The 26,593-nt window shown below is 38.3% G+C and overlaps 1 protein-coding gene across 1 annotated transcript in view; it reads right to left on the bottom strand.

Moving 5' to 3' along the window:
* LOC133652606 (breakpoint cluster region protein-like) overlaps positions 1–26,593 on the bottom strand; it is a 133,722-nt gene that overhangs the window by 65,621 nt on the left and 41,508 nt on the right. Inside the window, exons 4-6 of the mRNA XM_062051549.1 lie at positions 15,681–15,853; positions 10,188–10,292; positions 5,222–5,407 (exon numbers count right to left, since the gene is read on the bottom strand). Coding sequence (XP_061907533.1) covers positions 5,222–5,407; positions 10,188–10,292; positions 15,681–15,853 — 464 coding nt within the window. The remainder of the gene's footprint in view (positions 1–5,221; positions 5,408–10,187; positions 10,293–15,680; positions 15,854–26,593) is intronic.

Below are 26,593 nucleotides of genomic sequence, written 5' to 3'. Positions count from 1 at the left end.
GAAGGATAGCCAGAAGATCAACAATACTACCAAACTCTGGACATGTAACTACACGGTTAATGCTTTCCAGCTTGGCGAAGATTAACAATGCTGTTGCTAACGACGCCATTGAAGCTAACTTAGCAACGGGACCTCACAGAGCTATGATAAAAACATTAGCGCTCCACCTACGCCAGCCAGCCCTCATCTGCTCATCAACACCCGTGCTCACCTGCTTTCCAGCGATCGACGGAAGGACGAAGGACTTCACCTGATCATCCGTGCGGTCGGCGGCTAGCGTCGGCGGCTAGCGTCGGCTAGCGCGTCTGCTATCCAAGTAAGTCCTCCTGGTTGTGTTGCTACAGCCAGTCGCTAATACACCGATCTCACCTACAACTTTCTTCTTTGAAGTCTCCATTGTTCATTAAACAAATTGCAAAAGATTCATCAACACAGATGTCCAGAATACTGTGAAATTATGAAATGAAAACAGAGCTTTTTGTATTGGATTCAATGGGCTCCGAATACTTCCGCTTCCACTGTTGACGTCACGCGCAAACGTCATCATATCGAAACGTTTTCAGCCGGAAGTTTGCCGGGAAATTTAAAATAGCACTTTATAAGTTAACCCGGCCGTATTGGCGTGTGTTGCAATGATAAGATTTCATCATTGATGTATAAACTATCAGACTGCGTGGTCGGTAGTAGTGGCTTTCAGTAGGCCTTTAAGATGAGGTGTAGCATCTAGGACTTTTCATTCAATAAATGTGTATTTCAAGGGGAAGGACTTGGCAACGGTCAACTTAATATAAGTATTTTTCATAATTTTGGGGTTTATATGGCAACTGAACACTCTGTCACATAAAGACATCATCATTTCTTCACTTCAAGACCTTGTGGGCCGTTGTTTCTCTGCTACATGTATATACCTCCAGGTTCTGTAACAGCTTCTTCCCTCAGGCCGTAAGACTCTTGAACGCATTAAAATAATCCCCTCAATTCCCACCAAAAATGGATTAACTCGCTGGAATATAAAGACAATATAACATACATCCATAAACGTGGATGCATATGCAAAAGTGCAATATATTTATCTGTACAGTAATCGTTTGTATCTATATCTGCACCTTATTGCTCTTTTATCCTACCATGAGCTATCCATCCATCCATTTTCTACCGCTACTAGGGCCAATTAAGTGTTGCCAATCAACCTATCCCCAGGTGCATGTCTTTGGAGGTGGGAGAAAGCCGGAGTACCCGGAGGGAACCCACGCAGTCACGGGGAGAACATGCAAACTCCACACAGAAAAATCCAGAGCCCGGGATTGAACTCAGGACCTTCGTATTGAGGCACATGCTAATGCAACGACATTTCGTTCTTATCTGTGCTGTAAAGTTCAAATTTGAATGACAATAAAAGGAAGTCTAAGTCTAAGTCTGTAATATGTACAGAATGTTGTTAGCAAGCAAAAAAATTTTTTTTTCCATAAAAGGAGAATTGCACTGTTTTTGGAATGTTGCCTATCATTCACATAAAGACAAGAACACATATGCTTTCCTTTTTTATGCATTTTAACGCGTAAATAAACGTTAGTAAAAGCCCGCTAACAATGGCGCCAATAGGAGTCGCTCTAAAGTGCTCTTAAAACATCCAAACACCTCCATCAAGGTTTTATATACATGCTATAAGTATATCATGTAGTAGCAGGCACATTCTTAACAACATGTAATATTTACTAGGGATGTCCGATAGTATCGGACTGCCGATAATATCGGCCGATAAATGCTTTAAAATGTAATATCGGAAATGATCGGTATCGGTTGCAAAAAGTAAAATTTATGACTTTTTAAAACGCCGCTGTGTACACGGACGTAGGGAGAAGTACAGAGCGCCAATTAACCTGAAAGGCACTTCCTTTGCGTGCCGGCCCAGTCACATAATATCTACGGCTTTTCACACACACAAGTGAATGCATGCATACTTGGTCAACAGCCATACAGGTCACACTGAGGGTTGCCGTATAAACAACTTTAACACTGTTACAAATATGCGCCACACTGTGAACCCACACTAAACAAGAATGACAAACACATTTCGGGAGAACATCCGCACCGTAACACATCATAAACACAACAGAACAAATACCCAGAACCCCTTGCAGCACTAACTCTTCCGGGACGCTACAATATACACTACCGTTCAAAAGTTTGGGGTCACCCAAACAATTTTGTGGAATAGCCTTCATTTCTAAGAACAAGAATAGACTGTCGAGTTTCAGATGAAAGTTCTCTTTTTCTGGCCATTTGGAGCGTTTAATTGACCCCGCAAATGTGATGCTCCAGAAACTCAATCTGCTCAAAGGAAGGTCAGTTTTGTAGCTTCTGTAACGAGCTAAACTGTTTTCAGATGTGTGAACATGATTGCACAAGGGTTTTCTAATCATCAATTAGCCTTCTGAGCCAATGAGCCAACACATTGTACCATTAGAACACTGGAGTGATAGTTGCTGGAAATGGGCCTCTATACCCCTATGTAGATATTGCACCAAAAACCAGACATTTGCAGCTAGAATAGTCATTTACCACATTAGCAACGTATAGAGTGTATTTCTTTAAAGTTAAGACTAGTTTAAAGTTATCTTCATTGAAAAGTACAGTGCTTTTCCTTCAAAAATAAGGACATTTCAATGTGACCCCAAACTTTTGAACGGTAGTGTACACCCCATCTCCCCCCCGTCTCTCAGGGAGAGCATGTCCCAAATTCCAAGCTGCTGTTTTGAGGCATGTTAAAAAAAAATAATGCACTTTGTGACTTCAATAATAAATATGGCAGTGCCATGTTGGCATTTTTTTTCCATAACTTGAGTTGATTTATTTTGGAAAACCTTGTTACATTGTTTAATGCATCCAGCGGGGCGTCACAACAAAATTAGGCATAATAATGTGTTAATTCCACGACTGTATATATCGGTATCGGTTGGTATCGGAATCGCTAATTAAGAGTTGGACAATATCGGAATATTGGAGAGGCGGGGCCGGCAGTCCGACAGCGAGGCAGGGCACACCGGAGCCCGCTCCAAGATGGCGGCGAGGAGGCGTGGACTGCGAGCGAGCAGCGAGGCGGGGCGCGCCGGGTTCGACGCCGCAAACAAGATCGGGTGCGTGGATCGCGCACCTGGGCACAATTGAGTAATCCCCTCTCAGTGTGTAAAAGGGCGGCAACCGAGAACGACGGGCCATGAGGAGTTGGAGAGCGAACAGCAATGCATGCAGCGCGGAAGAGAGCGAGAGGCAGACGCAGACGACGCGGAAGGCTGAAAAGCGAACCGAGGAGCGAGCAGTGAAAGCGGCAGAGCTGAAACGCAACCCGCAAGAGACTTTTCTTATTGAAAAATAAAGAAGTCTACACCTGCTCGCAGAATGTCTGTGCTTGGTGGTCCTTGGAACCCACACGACGGCTTGAGACTGTCACACGGATATCGGCAAAAAAGCCATTATCGGACATCTCTAATAAACAACAAACATAATAAAACAAACACTTACTGTACAATGTCTACTTTCACTGGGATAACGACTGGTAGGCGTTTGGATGAAGAATTGATTATAGTCCGCGAAAAGGGTGAACAAATCAGCGTCTTTTTGTGTCTTTCTGACTATCTCCAGGTCGAAGGGTTATGGTAAATGGGTTATACTTGTGTAGAGCTTTTATACCTTTCAGGTACTCAAAGCACTTTGGCATTATTTCCACATTCACTGCTTATTACACACATTCCCACACTGATGGCAGGAGCTGCCGTGCAAGGCCCTAACCACGACCAATCAGGAGCAAGAGTGAAGTGTCATGCTCAAGGAAGCAACAGATCAGTGTTGGGACTAACGCGTTACAAAGTAACGCCGTTATTTTCAGCGGTAACTAGTAGTCTAACGCGTTATTTTGTATATTCAGTAACTCAGTTACCGTTACTACATGATGCGTTACTGCGTTATTTTACGTTATTTTTTAAGTAGTATCGGCTAGAAACCGAAGGGGGGGGGGTGTCTGTGTTTACATCATGGCGGAGCCAGAAGTCGAGTTTCTTAACATGGAGATATTCTCACTACTTTTCTTTTGTCGAGCACAAAGAAAAGAACATTTTAGTTAAATGTAAGTTGTGTCTTGAATCAAAGATCCTATCTACTGCCCAAAACAGCAATTCAAATCTGCTGAAACAGCTACAAAAGCAACATGCTTCGACGAAGCTAGTAAAGAGAGACACACTTCACCTCCACCTCCAACAGCGGCTGGATTTTAACAGAGGGACTGCTAGCCAGGACAACATTGATAGAGCCATTGCAACATATGTGCTAGAACAGTGGTCCCCAACCACCGGGCCACGGCCCGGTACCGGTCCGTGGATCGATTGGTACCGGGCCGCACAAGAAATTTAAAAAAAACTTTTTTTTTTTTTTTTTTAAATTCAAGTCAACATAAAAAACACAAGATACACTTACAATTAGTGCACCAACCCAAAAAACCTCCCTCCCCCCATTTACACTAATTCACACTAATTCGCACAAAGGGGTTGTTTCTTTCTGTTATTAATATTCTGGTTCCTACATTATATATCAATATATATCAATACAGTCTGCAAGGGATACAGTCCGTAAGCATGTATGATTGTATTTTTTTATGACAAAAAATATATATATAAAAAAATACAACCCAACTTCTCGGGTCATGGCCAAATTCTTCTACTATCCGGGTCAGAGGCATGATTTATAATCTAGAATTTACTTTCACCAGCTAACAGGCGAGAGAGCAGCTCCCCAGCGCATGATGTCAATACAGCAGCACAAGCTAGTTACTCTCTGTAATCAAAGCGCCGCTAAAATAAGTCCCTTAATGTTAGCCCTTATAATAACAATATCGCTAATACTTACTTAATATTCAGGTCACAAAATGTATTGTTGGCGCTTTTTGGCTGTTTTTTTAGTGGGTTTTATGAGCGGTTTTATGAGAGGACCTCCAATTGACTCCATTGAGTCAGAATGCATAAAAAAGAAAGAAAAACATGTGTTCTTGTCTTACACAAGGATTGTGAATGATAAGCAAAATTCCGTTCCCCTTTAATAATTTCTTGCACACAAAAATAATTACACAGCAGTACTTAAATGATACGTTTTCGTGCTTGAGTTGGCACTTATTACGGGCATTGAGTGGGGGGAAAAAGTGAATAAATCTAAAAAAAAAATGAAATTGTACCAGTCTCTGGAAGAGGTCTCCCACACACTGCTGGTAACTCCAGTCTTGGACACGAGGAAGCAGAGCGTCATAGAAGTCTTTATGGATCTCATGGAGCTCTGGGACTTTGAAGAAAATAGTCTCTATCTGTTGATTGGTCAGCATCGGTTGGGACGTTGTGGCTGCCGCCCTGAGAGGCTTCATGGGCTTTAAAAATAAGAAGAGTCAACGTGTTAAACATATAGTCTGAATGAGGATTCAATAAACCCTGCTTCTTCCGACTTCTTTTCGGACATATTGAATGGTGTAAATCAGGGGTGTCAAAGTCAATTAGCTAATTAGGTTGTCATTAGAGATGTCCGATAATATCAGACTGCCGATATTATCTGCCGATAAATGCTTTAAAATCTGATATCGGAAATTATCGGTATTGGTTTCAAAATTATCGGTATCGGTTTCAAAAAGTAAAATTTATGACTTAGGGAGAACCTTAAAGGCACTGCCTTTGCGTGCCGGCCCAGTCACATAATATCTACGGCTTTTCACACACACAAGTGAATGCAAGGCATACTTGGTCAACAGCCATACAGGTCACACTGAGGGTGACCGTATAAACAACTTCAACACTGTTACAAATATGTGCCACACTGTGAACCCACACCAAACAAGAATGACAAACACATTTCGGGAGAACATCCGCACCGTAACACAACATAAACACAACAGAACAAACACCCAGAACCCCTTGCAGCACTAACTCTTCCGGGACGCTACAATATACAACCCTGCTGCTGTTTTGAGGCATGTTAAAAAAAATAATGCACTTTGTGACTTCAATAATAAATATGGCAGTGCCATGTTGGCATTTTTTTTCCGTAACTTGGGTTGATTTATTTTGGAAATACTTGTTACATTGTTTAATGCATCCAGCAGGGCATCACAACAAAATTAGGCATAATAATGTGTTAATTCCACGATTGTATATATAGGCATCGGTTGATATCGGAATCGGTAATTAAGAGTAAAAAAGCCATTATCGGACATCTCTAGTTGTCATAAACGTTACTCAATTCATAAAAAAAACAAAGAAAACAAATGTTTATGCATATGTAAATGTATTCAGTTATAAACATTCATTCACTTTCTTCTTTCCTTCATGGATCTAAACTTTACCTCTGCTGGTAGTTTTTTCTATATTTTTATTGGAATATTTTCAGAACGTGTTTGTTCTATTTTTGGCCAAAGTAAGACAAATAAAACAATCTCAAGTTGTCTTTATTTTTAAGTTTTAATGCCATGATTTTAATAGTCCAGCTTGTATTGCTCCATTTTTAGTGTAATAATGCTCATTGTCATTTCTGTATTATTTTTTATTTTCGCTAACTGCTTATTTGCTATCACTTTTACCATCATATTTGTACATGTTCTATTTGCTGATGTTGCTCTGTTGTTGTTGTTGTGTTTGCTGTTGTTGTTTTTGTCTCTCTGTCTAATCCCCCTCTTGTCCCCACAATTCCCCCTCTGTCTTCCTTTTTCTCTCTTTCTATCCCCTCCTGCTCCGGCCCGGCTGCACCAAATGATAATATAAATACATTTAATAAAGTCAAATACAAATAAGGCAACAAGAGAAGTATCCTACACTTCTCTTTTGTAAAGTAAATCTGAACAGCCTATATGGGCATCTACATCTACTATATGATTTGCCTGAGAAGCTGGACAGGACAAAAAAAATAAAAAATGAAAAAATAGTCCAGCTAAAATGACTTTGACACCCCTGGTGTAAATGTACTCAAGTCATGGTCCTGAAAAGGGTAGTGACGAGCTGTCTTGAGGGACATAGTTAGAAGTTATTTTTGTTTCTTCACAGTCAAAAGCATATTTCTCTGGCAGTAAGCGAGGGATTGGAACAGCTCCAACAACTCGCCCGCTCAGGCGGGCATGGCGAGGGAGAAGCGCGGCCACCCTCCGTCGTTTTGAGTTTCACAGCCAACGCGGCGTGTGTACGTCCGAGCAGAAGCAGGCTAAACTGTCAATCATGGATGCAAAGACGCGACAGAAAAGCACACACTGTAAAAACTGAAATCTAAGTGAGATGAAATATCTCAAATAAGGGTGATATTTGCTTATTTTCTGTCTGATAAGATCATTCTTCTCACTAAGCTGATTTTATGTTAGAGTGTTTTACTTGTTTTAAGGGTTTTGGTCCTAAATGATCTCAGTAAGATATTACAGATTGTTGCTGAGATTTGATTACCTAAAACATGCTTGAAACTAGAATATCAACTGTTGCAAAGCTGTGTCATCAACACTCACAAGTATAAAACTACTTTTTTAAAGTAATAATTTCTTATTTCAAGCATGTAATAAAAAATCATGACTTTGACACAATTGTGTCTCATATTAAAACAGATGACAGCCAAATGGTCTTTGCTGTTTTATTTTCAATGAAACAATAGAAAATACACACTCCTATAGTAGTACAGTTGTTATTAGTGAGAATATACTTATTTTAAGGTATTTTTGACTTCATTGAGGTTAGCTAATTTGACTTGTTTTGGAAAGTCTTGACAAGCCAAATTTTCTTGTTCTATTGGCAGATAATTTTGCTTAGTTCAAATAAAATACCCCTAATTTTTGTAATTTTTTGTCTTGTTTTTGAACACTGACTTTTTGCAGTGCATCAGACACACTGGATTGCTTCCCCCAGCAGCAAGACGCCTCTACAGCAGCAGAGATAAAATAATACAGCCGAATGATTTATTATATTTGACAGCTGTCTGACAGGAGCCCTTGGAATTGTCCCAACTAGGGTTGCCCCGATACCAATATGTTGGTACCGGTACGGGTACCAAAATGTATTTCGATACTTTTCTAAATAAAAGGGACCACGAAAATGGCATTATTGGCTTTACTTTATCAAAAAAAAATTGTCCTTTAATTAAATAATGAACATACTAGACGACTTGTCTTTTAGTAGTAAGTAAACAAACAAAGGCTCCTAATTAGTCTGCTGACATATGCACTAACTAGGGCTGCAACAACTAATCGATTAAATCGATTAAAATCGATTATAAAAATAGTTGGCGAATTAATTTAGTCATCGATTCGTTGGGTCTATGCTATGCGCATGCGCAGAGGCAATTTTTTTTTATTATTATTATTTTTTTAAATAACCTTTATTTATAAACTGCAACATGTACAAACAGCTGAGAAACAATCAAAATAAGTATGGTGCCAGAATGCTGTTTTTTTTCCAATAAAATACTGGAAAGGATAGAAATGTAGTTTGTCTCTTTTATCCGATTATTAATCGATTAATCGAAGTAATAATCGACAGAATAATCTATTATCAAACTAATCGTTAGTTGCAGCCCTAGCAGTAACATATTGTGTCATTTATCAGTCTATTATTTTGTCAACATTATGAGGGACAAGCTGTAAAAATGAATTAATAATCCACTTGTTCATTTACTGTTAATATCTGCTTATTTTCTGTTTTAACATGTTCTACGTGAAGTGAATTATATTTATATAGCGCTTTTCTCTAGTGACTCAAAGCGCTTTTACATAGTGAAACCCAATATTTAAGTTAAATTTAAACCAGTGTGGGTGGCACTGGGAGCAGGTGGGTAAAATGTCTTGCCCAAGGACACAACGGCTGTGACTAGGATGGCGGAAGCGGGGATCGAACCTGGAACCCTCAAGTTGCTGGCACGGCCACTCTACCAACCGAGCTATACCACCCCTATCTGCACTTCTGTTAAAATGTAATAATCACTTATCCTTCTCTTCTTTGATACTTTACATTAGTTTTGGCTGATACTACACATTTCAGTATGGCTCTGATACTAAGTAGTTACAGGATCATACATTGGTCATATTCAAAGTCATCATGTGTCCAGGGACATATTTTCTAAGTTTATAAACATAATATGAATTTTTTTTAAAGTTAAAAATTTGAGATGTCCGATAATATCGGCCGATAAATGCTTTAAAATGATGATCGGTATCTGTTTTTTTTTATTATCGGTATCGGTTTCTTTTCTTTTTTTTTCTTTCTTTTTTTTTAATTAAATCAACATAAAAAAACACAACATACACTTACAATTAGTGCACCAACCCAAAAAACCTCCCTCCCCCATTTACACTCATTCATATAAAAGGGTTGTTTTCTTCTGTTATTAATATTCTGGTTCCTACATTATACATCAATATATATCAATACAGTCTGCAAGGGATACAGTCCGTAAGCACACATGATTGTGCGTGCTGCTGGTCCACTAATAGTACTAACCTTTAACAGTTAATTTTACTCATTTTCATTAATTACTAGTTTCTATGTAACTGTTTTTATATTGTTTTACTTTCTTTTTTATTCAAGAAAATGTTTTTAATTTATTTATCTTATTTTTTATTTTTTTAAAAGGACCTTATATTCACCATACTTGGTTGTCCAAATTAGGCATAATAATGTGTTAATTCCACGACTGTATATATCAGTATCAGTTGATATCGGTATCGGTAATTAAGGGTTTGGTCAATATCGGAATATCGACAAAAAGCCATTATCGGACATCCCTAGAAAAAATATTTTTTTCCGATAAAAAATATCGATAGTAGTATCGATAACAAAAGTATCGATAGTAGTATCGACAAGATACGCTCTTGTACTTGATATCATTACAGTGGATGTCAGGTGTAGATCCACAAAATAAGCCCCCATGGGGCCAAAGAAAGTTGTGAGTAACAGCACTTTTCTAAAGTAGGTGAGAAACACTGTTGAATTTAAAAAATAACTTGTTTTGTGTTAATATGTTTGGTTCTGTGGAACAAATTCATTGGATTATTTATATAATAAGTTTTTTTCCGCTTTTGTACAATTTGGTCTCGGATCTTTTGGAACGGATTGCTAGCAAAAACCAAGGGTGCCACTTAACACAGTTAAAAAAAAAAACTTATATTAATGTGTGTCAAAAGTCAAACTGACAATCAAAAGTGCTTCTAGGTGGTTGAGGTAGGTCTCCTCACTGGCCAGGATTCCCGACAGAACCCACTTCCTCATCTCCATATCTTTTTCCTGATCCAGCTCCACCTGACGGGAAAAGGCAGAGAGAAAACAATCATTTTGGGACACAGCAGCCCTCCTGTTGATGGATGCGTGAAGCACAATTAATAGCCAACACACACGCGGCTTCACATATTATTGTAAGATTAAGGAGGACAGAGCATATTTGATTAAACTCTGGAGGAGTTTTACATTCCAAAGGGCCTCAGTCAGACATGTGTGGTAACCTAAAGAAGACAAATGTGTTTCTAGACCTGAACTTATTACTCCGACAAGTCAAAAACATTAGTCATCCTGGTGCAGGGTATCATGTCGGAACTGCAGCTATTACATTAGTTTCTTTATCAATGTTGAAGACCACAAGTAGTGCACATTAAAGGCCTACTGAAATGAATTTTTTTTATTTAAACGGGAATAGCAGATCCATTCTATGTGTCATACTTGATCATTTCGCAATATTGCCATATTTTTGCTGAAAGGATTTAGTAGAGAAAATCAACGATAAAGTTCGCAACTTTTGCTCGCTGATAAAAAAAAGCCTTGCCTGTACCGGAAGTAGCGTGACGTCACAGGAGCTAGTATTCCTCACAATTTTCCTTTGTTTACAATGGAGCGAGAGAGATTTGGAGCGACAAAGCGACGATTACCCCATTAATTTGAGCGATGATGAAAGATTCGTAGATGAGGAACGTTACAGTGAAGGACTAGAGAGGCAGTGATGGACGTATCTTTTTTCGCTCTGACCGTAACTTAGGTACAAGCTGGCTCATTGGATTCCACACTCTCTCCTTTTTCTATTGTGGATCACGGATTTGTATTTTGAACCACCTCGGATACTATATCCTCTTGAAAATGAGAGTCGAGAACGCGAAATGGACATTTAAAGTGACTTTTATCCCCACGACAATACATCGGTGACACACTTAGCTACTGAGCTAACGTGATAGCATCGTTCTCAAATGAAGATAGAAACAAAAGAAATAAACCCCTGACTGGAAGGATAGACAGAAGATCAACAATACTATTAAACCATGTACATGTAACTACACGGTTAAAAATTCTCAGCCTGGTAAGGCTTAACAATGCTGTTGCTAACGACGCTAAGGCTAATTTAGCAACTTAGCAACCGGACCTCACAGAACTATGATAAAAACATTAGCGCTCCACCTACGCCAGCCAGCCCTCATCTTCCCATCAACAGCCGTGCTCACCTGCGTTCCAGCGATCGACGGCGCGACGAAGGACTTCATCCGTGGGTTTGGCGGAAAGCATCGGCTAGGCGTAATAAGTAGTCCTTGTTGTGTTGCTGTAAGTATTGTACTTAGCCACTAATACACCGATCGATCCCACCTACAACGTTCTTCTTTGCAGCCTCCATTGTTCATTAAACAAATTGCAAAAGATTCACCAACACAGATTTCCAGAATACTGTGGAATTTTGTCGAAGAAAACAAGAGGTTTTTGTATCCGGTCCGATGTGGTCCAACCACTTCCGTGGATTTTGTGACGTCACGCGCATAAATCATATCCAAAGGAGTTTTTCAACCGGAAGTGTGGCGGGAATTTTAAAATTGCACTTTATAAGTTAACCCGGCCGTATTGGCATGTGTTGCAATGTTAAGATTTCATCATTGATATATAAACTATCAGACTGCGTGGTCGGTAGTAGTGGCTTTCAGTCGGCCTTTAAAGGGAAGGAATACCTCAGATCCAAGAGGAACAGGACACGGGGCTGGGGATGTGGCTCTCCTAACATCTGTTTGCCCACACTATGTTTTATGTGCGTGGAATACCCATATGGAGAAGCACTCACATCTGGCTTGTACTTGTACTTTGGTCAGCCATTTATAGAACCATTTATCAAATACTGCATACGGATTGACAAGAGAAAAATAAGCTATATATATATATATATATATATATATATATATATATATATATATATATATATATATATATATATATATATACAGTCGCGATCAAAACTTTTTATACACTTGTAAAGAACATAATGTCATGGCTGTCTTGAGTTTCCAATCATTTCTACAAACTCTTATTTTTTTGTGATAGAGTGATTGGAGCACATACTTGTTGGTCACAAAAAACATTCATGAAGTTTGGTTCTTTTATGAATTTATTATGGATCTACTGAAAATGTGAGCAAATCTGCTGGGTCAAAAGTATACATACAGCAATGTTAATATTTGCTTACATGTCCCTTGGCAAGTTTCACTGCAATAAGGCGCTTTTGGTAGCCATCCACAAGCTTCTGGCAAGATTCTGGTTGCATTTTTTGACCAGAATGGTGTTAATGGGATTAAAGGTCTCACCTTTTCTCCTCCAAACATTTTGCTGGGTATTGTGGTCAATTTTTGTTTCATCTGACATCACATGGACAAAGATAAGACCTTCTGGAGGAAAGTTCTGTGGTCAGATGAAACAAAAATTGAGCTGTTTGGCCACAATACCCAGCAATGTGTTTGGAGGACAAAAGGTGAGGCCTTTAATCCCAGGAACACCACTCCTACCGTCAAGCGTGGTGGTGGTAGTATTATGCTCTGGGTCTGTTTTGCTGCCAATGGAACTGGTGCTTTACAAAGAGTAAATGTGACAATGAAAAAGGAGGATTACTTCCAAATTCTTCAAGACAAACTAAAATCATCAGCCCGGAGGTTGGGTCTTGGGCGCAGTTGGGTGTTCCAACAGGACAATGACCCCAAACACACGTCCAAAGTGGAAAAAGGAATGGCTAAATCAGGCTAGAATGAAGGTTTTAGAATGGTCTTCCCAAAGTCCTGACTTAAACGTGTGGACAATGCTGAAGAAACAAGTCCATGGCAGAAAACCAACACATTTAGCTGAACTGCACCAATTTTGTTAAGAGGAGTGGTCAAAAATTCAACCAGAAGCAACAAATTTAGCTGAACTGCACCAATTTTGTCAAGAGGAGTGGTCAAAAATTCCACCAGAAGCTTGTGAATGGCTACCAAAAGCGCCTTATTGCAGTGAAACTTGCCAAGGGACATGTAAGCAAATATTAACATTGCTGTATGTATACTTTTGACCCAGCACATTTGCTCACATTTTCAGTAGACCCATAATAAATTCATAAAAGAACCAAACTTCATGAATGTTTTTTGGGACCAACAAGTATGTGCTCCAATCACTCTATCACAAAAATAAGAGTTGTAGAAATGATTGGAAACTCAAGCCATGACATTATATGTATATATATATATATATATATATATATATATATACACTACCGTCCAAAAGTTTGGGGTCACCCAAACAATTTTGTGGAATAGCCTTCATTTCTAAGAACAAAAATAGACTGTCAAGTTTCAGATGAAAGTTCTCTTTTTCTGGCCATTTTGAGCGTTTAATTGACCCCACAAATGTGATGCTCCAGAAACTCAATCTGCTCAAAGGAAGGTCAGTTTTGTAGCTTCTGTAACGAGCTAAACTGTTTTCAGATGTGTGAACATGATCGCACAATGGTTTTCTAATCATCAATTAGCCTTCTGAGCCAATGAGCAAACACATTGTACCATTAGAACACTGGAGTGATAGTTGCTGGAAATGGGCCTCTATACACCTATGTAGATATTGCACCAAAAACCAGACATTTGCAGCTACAATAGCCATTTACCACATTAGCAATGTATAGAGTGTATTTCTTTAAAGTTAAGACTAGTTTAAAGTTATCTTCATTGAAAAGTACAGTGCTTTTCCTTCAAAAATAAGGACATTTCAATGTGACCCCAAACTTTTGAACGGTAGTGCATATATATATATATATATATATATATATATATATATATATATATATATATATACAATATATATATATATATATATATATATATATATATATATATATATATATATATATATATATATATATATATATATATATATATATATATATATATATATATATATATATATATATATATATATATATATATATATATATATATGTATATATATATATATATAATATATATATATAAATGTATATATATATGTATATATATATATATATATATATATATATATAAAACAGGGGTGCCCATCACATCGATCACAAGCTACTGGTCGTTCAAAACATAGACCTAAAAATTACTATGACGTCACTTTTGTCACTTGATCGACATTCACGGCAGCCGAGGATGTTGTGAGATAACGTGGGCTGCTGCGAACTCAGTATAAGGAAAAAAAACGACCTACACAAAAAGCATGTTTCAATTCAACAGACTCCCTCGCCGTACCGGCCATCAAAACTGAATAGACCGACCACACAGTTCTTGTCTTCACAATAAAAGTGCTGCTCTATCCTGCCAATAGAACAAGAACATTTGGCTTGTCAAGACTTTCAAAACAAGTAAAATTAGCTAACCTCAATGAACCCAAAAAATACCTTAAAATAAGTATATTCTCACTAATAACAAGTGCACTTTTCTTGGTAGAAAAATATGTTGAAAAATATTCTTAAATTAAGTAAATGCTAGTGCCATTATCTTGACATAATGATATGCGCTGGGCATCATGATTTTTTTTTTTTCATGCTTGAAGTAAGAAATTATTACTTTTAAAAAGTAGTTTTATACTTGTGAGTGTTGATGACACAGCTTTGCAACAGTTGATATTCTAGTTTCAAGCATGTTTTACTCAATATAGGTCATCAAATCTCAGCAACAAGCTGTAATATCTTACTGAGATCATTTAGGACCAAAACCCTTAAAACAAGTAAAACACTCTAACATAAAATCTGCTTAGTGAGAAGAATTATCTTATCAGACAGAAAATAAGCAAATATCACCCTTATTTGAGATATTTAATCTAACTTAGATTTCAGTTTTTGCAGTGTGCATGTTGTGATTTTTCTTACGAGTTTCTATGACCCGCCTTATCTTGCCTCTGATTGGCCAGTCCGTAATGTTTCGCCCTAACCTTACCCAAATTGTGACTTTTCATACAAACCCCAACCTATGGCTTGTACAGCCCTTTGAGACACTTGTGATTTAGGGCTATATAAATAAACATTGATTGATTGATTGATCATGGATGTTCTCATTCATCCAGGTCATTGTATTTTCTCCATATTTTAGGGGGGCCTGGATTCGCAGTCCATTTTCTCTCTTTGTAGCGTGTAGCTTTGATGTAAGCTACCTAGCTACATTGGTCTAAAAGTAGCTAAGCTACAGAAAAAGCTACTCGTTAAAAAAGTAGCTAAGCTACCGCCAAGCTACTGGAAAATGTAGTTAAGCTACATAGCTTAGCTACATGTAGCTTGTTACTGCCCATCACTGAATAATAGCACAGACTAACATTTTGAAGATGCCACTTCTACAGCAGTAAAATGTAAGACATATTTAAGAAGTCAACTTAATTTCAGGTCAATGACATTACCGACAGTGTGGACTCAAGGGAACAAGACGACCGGGTGTCTCGGCTGCATCGACTCTTAGAGCGGAGCTGTGGCGGGGAGGAAGGAGACCCGGTGAGGGACAGGGCATCGTGACCAGACTGGTGGTCTTCTGAGTGTTCCAAGTCATAATTGTACGATGGAGGAGCTTCGTTATCTGTCGGAAGCAAAAGAACAAAAGGTCACATTAAGAAAAAGTAGAACCTTTTAATATGTTAGAAATACATTTGTTGGTATAAGGGGTCTTTAGTAGCAATCCGTATATATTAGGGGTGTAACGGTACGTGTATTTGTATTGAACCGTTTCGGTACGGGGGTTTCGGTTCGGTTCGGAGGTGTACCGAACGAGTTTCCACACGGACATATAAAGTAGCCGCCTAAGCTAAAGTCTTAACAAGCTGCTCCGCTTCCTTCTCCCTGTCTCTGTCAGTACTCTGCACAGCACCCAGCATTGTCCCACCCACACAACCATCTGATTGGTTACACACAGAGCGGTAACAGCCAATCAGTAGTGCGTATTCAGAGCGCAAGTAGTCAGTGCTTAGCGTTTAGCAGGTAAGCATTTATTTCTTTTGTTTCTATCTGCATTTAAGCACATAGCTAAAGAGCTTCGCCGATGTATTGTCGTGGAGATAAAAGTCACTGTGAATGTCCATTCCGCGTTCTTGACTCTCATTTTCAAGAGGATATAGTATCCGAGGTGGTTTAAAATACAAATCCGTGATCCACAATAGAAAAAGGAGAAAGTGTGGAATCCAATGAACCCTTGTACCTAAGTTATGGTCAGAGCGAAAAAAGATACGTCCTGCACTGCACTCTAGTCCTTCGCTCTCACGTTACTCATCCATAAATCTTTCATCCTCGCTCAAATTAATGGGGTAATCGTCGCTTTCTCTGTCCGAATCGCTCTCGCTGCATTGTAAACAATGGGGAAATGTGAGGAGCCTTTCAACCTGTGATGTCACGCTACTTCCGGTACAGGCAAGGCTTTTTTTAATCAGCGACCAAAAGTTGCGAACTTTATCGTCAATTTTCTCTACTAAATCCTTTCAGCAAAAATATGGCAATATCGCAAAATGATCAAGTATGACACATAGAATGGATCTGCTATCCCCGTTTAAATAAAAAAATGTCATTTCAGTAGGCCTTTAAATGAAGAGTTTCTGTCTCTGATAGTTGATATAATAATGTAACTGCATCATTAAGCCTACATGAACTCCATGGTGTTCAGGGATGAATAGTCTCTCCTATTGCTATTGTACTCTTTTTTCAGCTATAGTTACATTAATCATTAGTAATGCAGCAGCCTAGTTTTGAATGGCAGGGTCCCTGCTATCACATGTTGATAAAAATATAACATTTACATAATAAAAATCAACTACAGGCTTCCCAAATGCTGTAATAAATTAAGCATGATGAGTTGACTTGAAACTGTTTAATGTTGCACTTTTTATATGGAGAACAAACGTTTTGTCATTTTATTTAATCTGAGCAACAACTTGAGGCAGTTTAATGTTGATTAATGTGGGCAGAATTATTATAGTGTTCCCAATGTTAAAATGATAAAGCCATTGTTTACAAATTTGGTAAATAAATAACCAAAAAATGTATATTTTGTTGTTTTCATACTGTACCGAAAATGAAATGAACCGTGACCTCTAAACCGAGGTACGTACCGAACCAAAATTGTTGTGTACTGTTACACCCCTAGTATATTCTGCATAAGTCAACAGGACAGAACCCATTCATTGTGAGTTGTGTTTAATGGTCCCATGAAATCTGTAGATCACTCCTCCGTCTTGCTGCAGTTTAAATTTGTAATGGATATTGTATTGTGCATTAGTAGCAAACTAGCTCGTGTAAACCCAATGTACGTATTGTCAGCCAACAAAAAAAAACTAAGGACACCAAAATTGTTATGATGGACTGAAGTGAGAGATGCTGTATTTCTCATATTACACAACCGTCACCTATTAGAATTCTAGAAATGTCATTGTCACCGTCATTTAATGTTATTATGTTGCACCACACATAGAGTTATGAAAATCAACTGGGCCACAAGCCTCGCGAACAATAACAGTGGACATCACTAGAGATGTCCGATAATGGCTTTTTTGCCGATATCCGATATTCTGATATTGTCCAACTCTTAATTACCGATTTATTAACATTGTATGTTTTATACCTTGTAACTTAAAAAAAGACTGTTGCTACAGTATGTTACAAATAACGAATACTCACCTGGTCCTTCCGTAAAATTTCCCTTATATATGGTAGACATATACAGGTAAAACTAAAATATATATATATATCATATACCGGTATATATATCATACAAAGGTTCATTCATACCAACAATTAGATTTACAAGGTGAAACTGATATATGACATAGGCTTATAGCATGCAACTCAAGATATTTCAAGACTTATTTTGATAATTTTGATTAGAGATGTCCGATAATGGCTTTTTTGCCAATATCTGATATTCCGATATTGTCCAACTCTTAATTACCGATTCCGATATCAACCGATACCGATATACACAGTCGTGGAATGAACACATTATTATGCCTAATTTTGTTGTGATGCCCCGCTGGATGCATTAAACAATGTAACAAGGTTTTCCAAAATAAATCAATTCAAGTTATGGAAAAAAATGCCAACATGGCACTGCCATATTTATTATTGAAGTCACAAAGTGCATTATTTTTTTTTTAACATGCCTCAAAACATCAGCCTGGAATTTGGGACATGCTCTCCCTGAGAGAGCATGAGGAGGTTGAGGTGGGGGGGTTAGTGCTGCAAGGGGTTCTGGGTATTTGTTCTGTTGTGTTTATGTCGTGTTACGGTGCGGATGTTCTCCCGAAATGTGTTTGTCATTCTTGTTTGGTGTGGGTTCACAGTGTGGCGCATATTTGTAACAGTGTTAAAGTTGTTTATACGGCCACCCTCAGTGTGACCTGTATGGCTGTTGACCAAGTATGCCTTGCATTCACTTGTGTGTGTGAAAAGCCGTAGATATTATGTGATTGGGCCGGCACGCAAAGGCAGTGCCTTTAAGGTTTATTGGCGTTCTGTACTTCTCCCTACGTCCGTGTACACAGCAGCGTTTTAAAAAATCATAAATTATACTTTTTGAAACCGATACCGATAATTTTGAAACCAATACCGATAATTTCCGATATTACATTTTAAAGAATTTATCGGCCGATAATATCGGCAGTCCGATATTATCGGACATCTCTACACATCACTATATTATAAGACAAAAGTATGGATATAATAAATATACTGAATCTGTAGATATATCCTCAGAGTGTTGTAAGGGAACAAAACATTTCAAAATAAAGAATACTGGGATGCAATTTTGAAAATAAATCAGTGCCGGCTGTTGTCTGGCACACTTATGGGTATGCTGCAAGCATATTTGTTTTGGCAAACTATTCCAGTCGAACACTAAACAGCATGCAGTCATTTGTCATGTATCAAATCCTCTTTAGACCTTGACAACCCTGTGTCCTTGTCTGTGCCAGCCACCGAGTGCTCGTGCCAGGTGAGTGGATAACAGGCAAAGCACGCACGCAACGCTCATGCCTGCAACAGTATGTCCACTATGTCGTTGGTTTTTAAGATGACCCCAAGAAAAGATGACACATTTAATTATATGGTCGCGACAGAGTGGAATTTGAAATGAAGCAACAGGCTGACGGTCAGCATACACCAGAAAAACAAGTGCTTTACGTATTGGACACTTGAAGAAAAAGATCAACAGGCTGGATATCTTGTGATCTTCGTAATTACAAAACCCAAAAGCAGTGAAGTTGTCACTTCGTGTAAATGGTAAATAAAAACAGAATACAATGATTTGCAAATCCTTTTCAACTTATATTCAATTGAATGCACTGCAAAGACAAGATACTTTGTTATTTTTTGCAAATGTTAGCTCATATGGAATTTGATGCCAGCAACACGTGACAAAGAAGTTGGGAAAGGTGGCAATAAATACTGATAAAGTTGAGGAATGCTCATCAAACACTTATTTGGAACATCCCACAGTCAAACAGGCAAATTGGGAACAGGTGGGTGCCATGATTGGGTATAAAAGCAGCTTCCATGAAATGCTCAGTCATTCACAAACAAGGATGGGTCGAGAGTACCACTTTGTCAACAAATGCGTGAGCACATTGTTTAAGAACAACATTTCTCAACCAGCTATTGCAAGGAATTTAGGGATTTCACCATCTACGGTCCGTAATATCATCAAAAGGTTCAGAGAATCTGGAGAAATCGCTGCACGTAAGCGATGATATTACGGACCTTCAATCCCTCAGGCGGTACTGCATAAAAAAGCGACATCAGCGTGTAAAGGATATCACCACATGGGCTCAGGAACACTTCAGAAAACCACTGTCAGTAACTACAGTTGGTCGCTACATCTGTAAGTGCAAGTTAAAACTCTACTATGCACAGCCAAAACCATTTATCAACAACACCCAGAAACGCAGCCGTCTTCACTGAGCACAAGCTCATCTAAGATGGACTGATGCAAAGTGGAAAAGTGTTCTGTGGTCTGACGAGTCCACATTTCAAATTGTTTATGGAAACTGTGGACGTCGTGTCCTCCGGAACAAAGAGGAAAAGAACCATTCGGATTGTTACAGGCGCAAAGTTCAAAAGCCAGCATCTGTGATGGTATGGGGGTGTATTATTGCCCAAGGTATAGGTGAAGGCACCATTAATGCTGAAAGGTACATACAAGTTTTGGGGTAACGTATGTTGCCATCCAAGCAACCTTATCATGGACGCCCCTGCTTATTTCAGCAAGACAATGCCAAGCCACGTGTTACAACAGCGTGGCGTCATAGTAAAAGAGTGCGGGTACTAGACTGGCCTGCCTCTAGTCCAGACCTGTCTCCCATTGAAAATGTGTGGTGCATTATGAAGCCTAAAATACCACAACGGAGACTGTTGAACAACTTAAGCTGTACATCAAGCAAGAATGGGAAAGAATTCCACCTGAGAAGCTTCAAAAATGTGTCTCCTCAGTTCCCAAACGTTTACTGAGTGTTGTTAAAAGGAAAGGCCATGTAACACAGTGGTAAAAATGCACCTGTGACAACTTTTTTGCAATGAGTTGCTGCCATTAAATTCTAAGTTAATGATTATTTGCAACAAAAAAAAAAAGTTTCTTAGTTGGAACATTAAGTATCTTGGTTTTTCAGTCTATTCAATTGAACTTAAGTTGAAAAGGATTTGCAAATCATTGTATTCTGTTTTTATTTATGAATTACACAACGTGCCAACTTCACTGGTTTGGGGTTTTGTAGAACATTGTAGACTGGGACTTGATGAGTTTGTCAACATGGAAAAGTTGTCAAAATAAACGGGTTTGACTGTTGTATATATTGTCCTGCACAGGCATGCAAGGGGAGATGTCAGTTTAGACTAGGGTGTCCAAACTTTATCCAGAAAGGGCCTAATACAGAAAAAACCTGAAGGAAGCGGGGATCACTTTGATACATTTTGTACATTAAATATACAAAAACCAATACAATGTAGGTGTAAGGACAATCAGTACTGTACAGTACATGCTAAACTAACTGTACAAAACATCCACATTTTACTGCTGTGTCATAGGTTACAACAGAATTTAAGAAATTACATTTTCTATCATCCCTTATTAAAGGCCTACTGAAAGCCACTACTACCGACCACGCAGTCTGATAGTTTATATATCAATGATGAAATCTTAACATTGCAACACATGCCAATACGGCCGGGTTAACTTATAAAGTGCAATTTTAAATTTCCCGGGAAACTTCCGGTTGAAAACGTCTATGTATGATGACGTATGCGCGTGACGTCAATCGTTGAAACGGAAGTATTGGGACACATTGTATCCAATACAAAAAGATCGGCTTTCATCGCAAAATTCCACAGTATTCTGGACATCTGTGTTGGTGAATCTTCTGCAATTTGTTTAATGAACAATGAAGACTGCAAAGAAGAAAGTTGTAGGTGGGATCGGTGTATTAGCGGCTGGCTGCAGCAACACAACCAGGAGGACTTTGACTTGGATAGCAGACGCGCTATCCGACGCTAGCCGCCGACCGCATTGATGATCGGGTGAAGTCCTTCGTCGCTCCGTCGATCGCTGGAACGCAGGTGAGCACGGGTGTTGATGAGCAGATGAGGGCTGGCTGGCGTAGGTGGATAGCTAATGTTTTTATCATAGCTCTGTGAGGTCCCGTTGCTAAGTTAGCTTCAATGGCGTCGTTAGCAACAGCATTGTTAAGCTTCGCCAGGCTGGAAAGCATTAACCGTGTATTTACATACCCATGGTTTAATAGTATTGTTGATCTTCTGTCTATCCTTCCAGTCAGGGGTTTATTTCTTTTGTTTCTATCTGTAGTTAAGCCCGATGCTATTACGTTAGCTCCGTAGCTAAAGTGCTTCACCGATGTATTATCGTGGAGATAAAAGTCACTGTGAATGTCCATTTCGCGTTCTCGACTCTCATTTTCAAGAGGATATAGTATCCGAGGTGGTTTAAAATACAAATCCGTGATCCACAATAGAAAAAGGAGAGAGTGTGGAATCCAATGAGCCCTTGTACATAAGTTACGGTCAGAGCGAAAAAAGATGGGTCCTGCACTGCACTCTAGTCCTTCACTCTCACGTTCCTTATCCACGAATCTTTCATCCTGGCTCAAATTAATGGGGTAATCGTTGCTTTCTCGGTCCGAATCGCTCTCGCTGCTGGTGTAAACAATGGGGAAATGTGAGGAGCCTTTCAACCTGTGACGTCACGCTACTTCGGGTACAGGCAGGGCTTTTTTTATCAGCGACCAAAAGTTGCGAACTTTATCGTCGATGTTCTCTACTAAATCCTTTCAGCAAAAATATGGCAATATCACGAAATATTCAAGTATGTCTGCTATCCCCGTTTAAATAAAAAAAATTCATTTCAGTAGGCCTTTAATATTACTATCATGCCAACTAAAACCTTTTAGAGGGCTTTAGCACCCTTGAAAAAGTATATATCTTGCAAGGAATTTGTACACATATTCATTCGGCAGGACACCAGGAAAATCAAAGACTATAATTATACAGTAAGACCAATTTGGTTTTTCAGGATGGAAGGTCCCATTTTGGGAGGATTTGAGCCAGTTGCTTTTTCTCTTAGTTGTTTTGTGAAATGTTCTAATCCAGGATGTGTTTATTTGCACTGCAAAAACTGAAATCCAAGTAAGATTAAGTATCTCAAATAAGGGTCATATTTGCTTATTTTCTATCTGATAAGATATTTCTTCTCACTAAACAGATTATATGTTAGTGTTTTATTTGTTTTAAGGGTTTTGGTCCTAAATGATCTCAGTAAGATATTACAGCTTGTTGCTGAGATTTGATGACCTATATTGAGTAAAACATGCTTGAAACTAGAATATCAACTGATGCAAAGCTGTGTCATCAACACTCACAAGTATAAAACTACTTTTTCAAAGTAATAATTTCTTATTTCAAGCATGAAAAAAAGAAAATCATGACTTTGACACAATTGTGTCTCATAATTAAAAGAGATGACAGCCAAATGGACTTTGCTGTTTTATTTTCAATGAAACAATAGAACATAGGTACTCATATAGTAGTACAGTTGTTATTAGTGAGAATATACTTATTTTAAGGTATTTTTGGGTTCATTGATGATAGCTAATTTTACTTGTTTTGGAAAGTATTGACAAGCCAAATTTTCTTGTTCTATTGGCAGATAATTTTGCTTAGTTCAAATAAAATACCCCTCATTTTTGAAATTTTTTTTTCTTGTTTTTGAACACTGACTTTTTGCAGTGTGGTCTTTAGAATGTGTTGCGGAATAATAACAAACTAGCTGCAAATGGCCGCACATCCCTGGTTTAGATTGTTGGGGGAATGCCTTGCTTAAGGGTACATCGACAGTAGTTAGGAATCTGCTCTTCAACAACTAGATGTAATTTCTTTTTGTATGCAGCCGGACTCGGAGACTCGGAGCGAGCCAACAAAAAGATTGACAACAGGAAAGAGAGGATTCCGGAAAGAGCAGGAGGATAAAGAGGAGTCGCCCTGGAAATGTTTCCAGTGCATTCAAGAGAACACGGTGACATGTACACAGGTCTTCACAAAAGACTAACAGACAAAGAGCCCAAAAGAGAGAGGGAGTGTATTGACTGTGTGAGGAACAAGCCAGCTTTGGGACGCAAGGGAAGTTGATGTGAAAGGCCACTCTGTGTTCCAGTGAGATTATACATCAGCTCAACCACTAGATGAATAACACATCCTCTTCTAAAGCAGGAGTCTCAGAGCCACAAAGTATCTCCTTCCAGTGCAAAAGCAAACAGTCAGCTCTTAGAAACATCACAGTAAGCAAGACGGCATATATTCAACCATAATAAAACCTTGGTGTGTTTTATTGAAGGTGTCCTTAGTCTGTGGCAGTGTGAGCAAGTGATCAAATCCGAGCCTCACTGTTTTGAGGTGCTAACGAGAAGTACAGAGGAAGTGACCAGGCGGTCCTATCCTGGAAATTCAGCAATTCATCTACTTTAAAGCGGAAACAGGCAATCTGCACAAGGCCATCTTTACACAAACAAGCTCCACTCACACCATGAGTACAGTCTGCACAATCAGGATTTATTCCATATTATAATTCACCTGGGATCTCATGTACTTTAATACAATTAAACTTTAAATTTGTCTTTCATTCATCATACAATAGTATACTTGTAGTACACTTATATTTAGGGATGATGCTCGAAACCGGTTTTCCCGGTTGTTCGATATACCGAGTCCTCGGACTCGAATCCCTTTTTGAGAACCGGTACCCGTCATTGAGACCAAAGAAAAAGAGTTGGTTCTTTATTCGAATCCCTGGGAACGAATCCCGTCCCGACATGAAATGCCCCGTAGGACATCACAAGAAATGACGTCACGTAGCTCAGTCATTTGTCACGGTGGGGTGCAGAGTGCTGCGGTTCGTTCTCCCGGGACGCAAAACTGACGGCTCCGGACGAAAGCGTGCAGGTAGGAGATGATTTATTTCTCATAAATCATACACATTACAACAGACAGGAACAAAACAAAAGGAAAGCGTGCCGTTCGCACGAGAAGCTAAAGCAAAAACTTACTTAGCACAGGAATACTAGAAGCTAAGCACAGGAATCATGCGCTCGAAAATTACAATGCCAACGTAACTGTTGCAAATGCAAACAATGAAGCCACGACAAGTGACCGGAAAAGGCAGGCTTAAATAGAGTCTCTGATGAGCAACAGGTGCGTGTACAAGGCAGGGGAAAATCATAAGTAACCATGGTGACTAAAAAAAACCCTGAAGTGCACAAAACAACTAAGGAAGTCCAAAACTAACCGAACATAACTAAACAAAACATGATCCGACAAATATATACATCATTTACTGACCTTTTTATAATAAAATATATGTGAATTAGTATATACAACAGTTTTGTAATATGTAATTAATTAATTCAGTCATTATTAATATACTGAGATGAAGAATATCTTATTTTCAATAAGGTTGAAAGTCTTTCTCATAATTCTTCTTCTTTGTACTTTGTAAGGACTATTCATTTGAACAACCTCTTAAACTGGATCATATCAGTACAATGTTTAACTTCTTTACTTAATCCATTCCATCATTTAATTCCACATCATTTTAGCTGTTTGCAATTTTACCAAATCATCGAACTTTAATATTTTTGACTCAATAAATAAAGTGTTTGTATGTTCTCTATATCCAACATTATGTATCAGTCTAATTGATCTTTTTTGTAACACGGTTAACGAATGTAGCGCACATTTGTAGTTATTTCCCCACATTTCTGCACAATACCTCAGATATGGTAATACTATAGCAGCGAGCAGTAGAGAATGTGAAGTGACTTGTTAAACCAAATATTGTGTGTTTTTTTACATATACAACAACCTATCTGGACTCGATAAGAGAATCGATAAGGAATCAGTTCGATAAGAGGATTCGATAATAGGCTCGAACTCGATAATTTCTTATCAAACATCATCCCTACTTATATTGCCATGTGTCAGCTACTATGTGGAAGTGTGGGGGAACACATAAGAGTAACATAAAGGCATTGTATCAACTACAGAAAAGAGCTATAAGGATTATCTAGAACACACTAACATATTATTTATTAATTCGGGTGTATTAAAACTACAGGAGCTAGTAAAGTTACAGACATTATGTGTTATGTTTAAGGCTAAAAGTAAAACATTACCAGCAAATTTACAAAAAATGTTTGTCATCACTTCTGAGAATGAAGAGCATAGAAGAAAAGGTCATTTCAAACATCAGTATTCAAGGACAACTTTAAAACAAATGTGTATCAGTGGTGGGGGTTAAACTATGGAATTCTCTTTACAATGAGATAAAAGACTGTAAAAATATATTCCAATTGAAAAAATATATAAAGACAGAACAATAAGATCATATGGTGTTTACATTTTGCTTTATATTTATTATTTTACTTATTTTTTTGTCTGGTTTTTTATTTGTTTTGTATCATCCCGTGAGGTGTATATTACTTTTTTTTGTTCGGTTTGTACTTCATGAAGTTTTGCACTTGTTGTGTTTTTTTTTGTTTGTTTTCATTATATTTGGATGCCTTTGTTTGGTTTGTATGCTATCCATTAAGTAAGACTACGTATTATGTTGAAGGGGGCAGGAAAATATAACATTTTCTTCATCCTGTTCCTTTTTAGGCGTTGGTGTGTAAATGTGTGTTTAGTTGCTGAAGTGTAATTGTCTATTGATCAAAGATACACATCAATGAAGGAGATAAATAAAAAATAATGAAAACAATGTACAGTGTCTGCTTTTATTCTGTAT

This window comes from Entelurus aequoreus, linkage group LG06 (genome assembly GCF_033978785.1).
Source record: "Entelurus aequoreus isolate RoL-2023_Sb linkage group LG06, RoL_Eaeq_v1.1, whole genome shotgun sequence".
Taxonomy (NCBI): domain Eukaryota; kingdom Metazoa; phylum Chordata; class Actinopteri; order Syngnathiformes; family Syngnathidae; genus Entelurus; species Entelurus aequoreus.
Note: the sequence above shows the minus strand (reverse complement) of the source record. Positions and strands in the feature narration are given on the sequence as shown.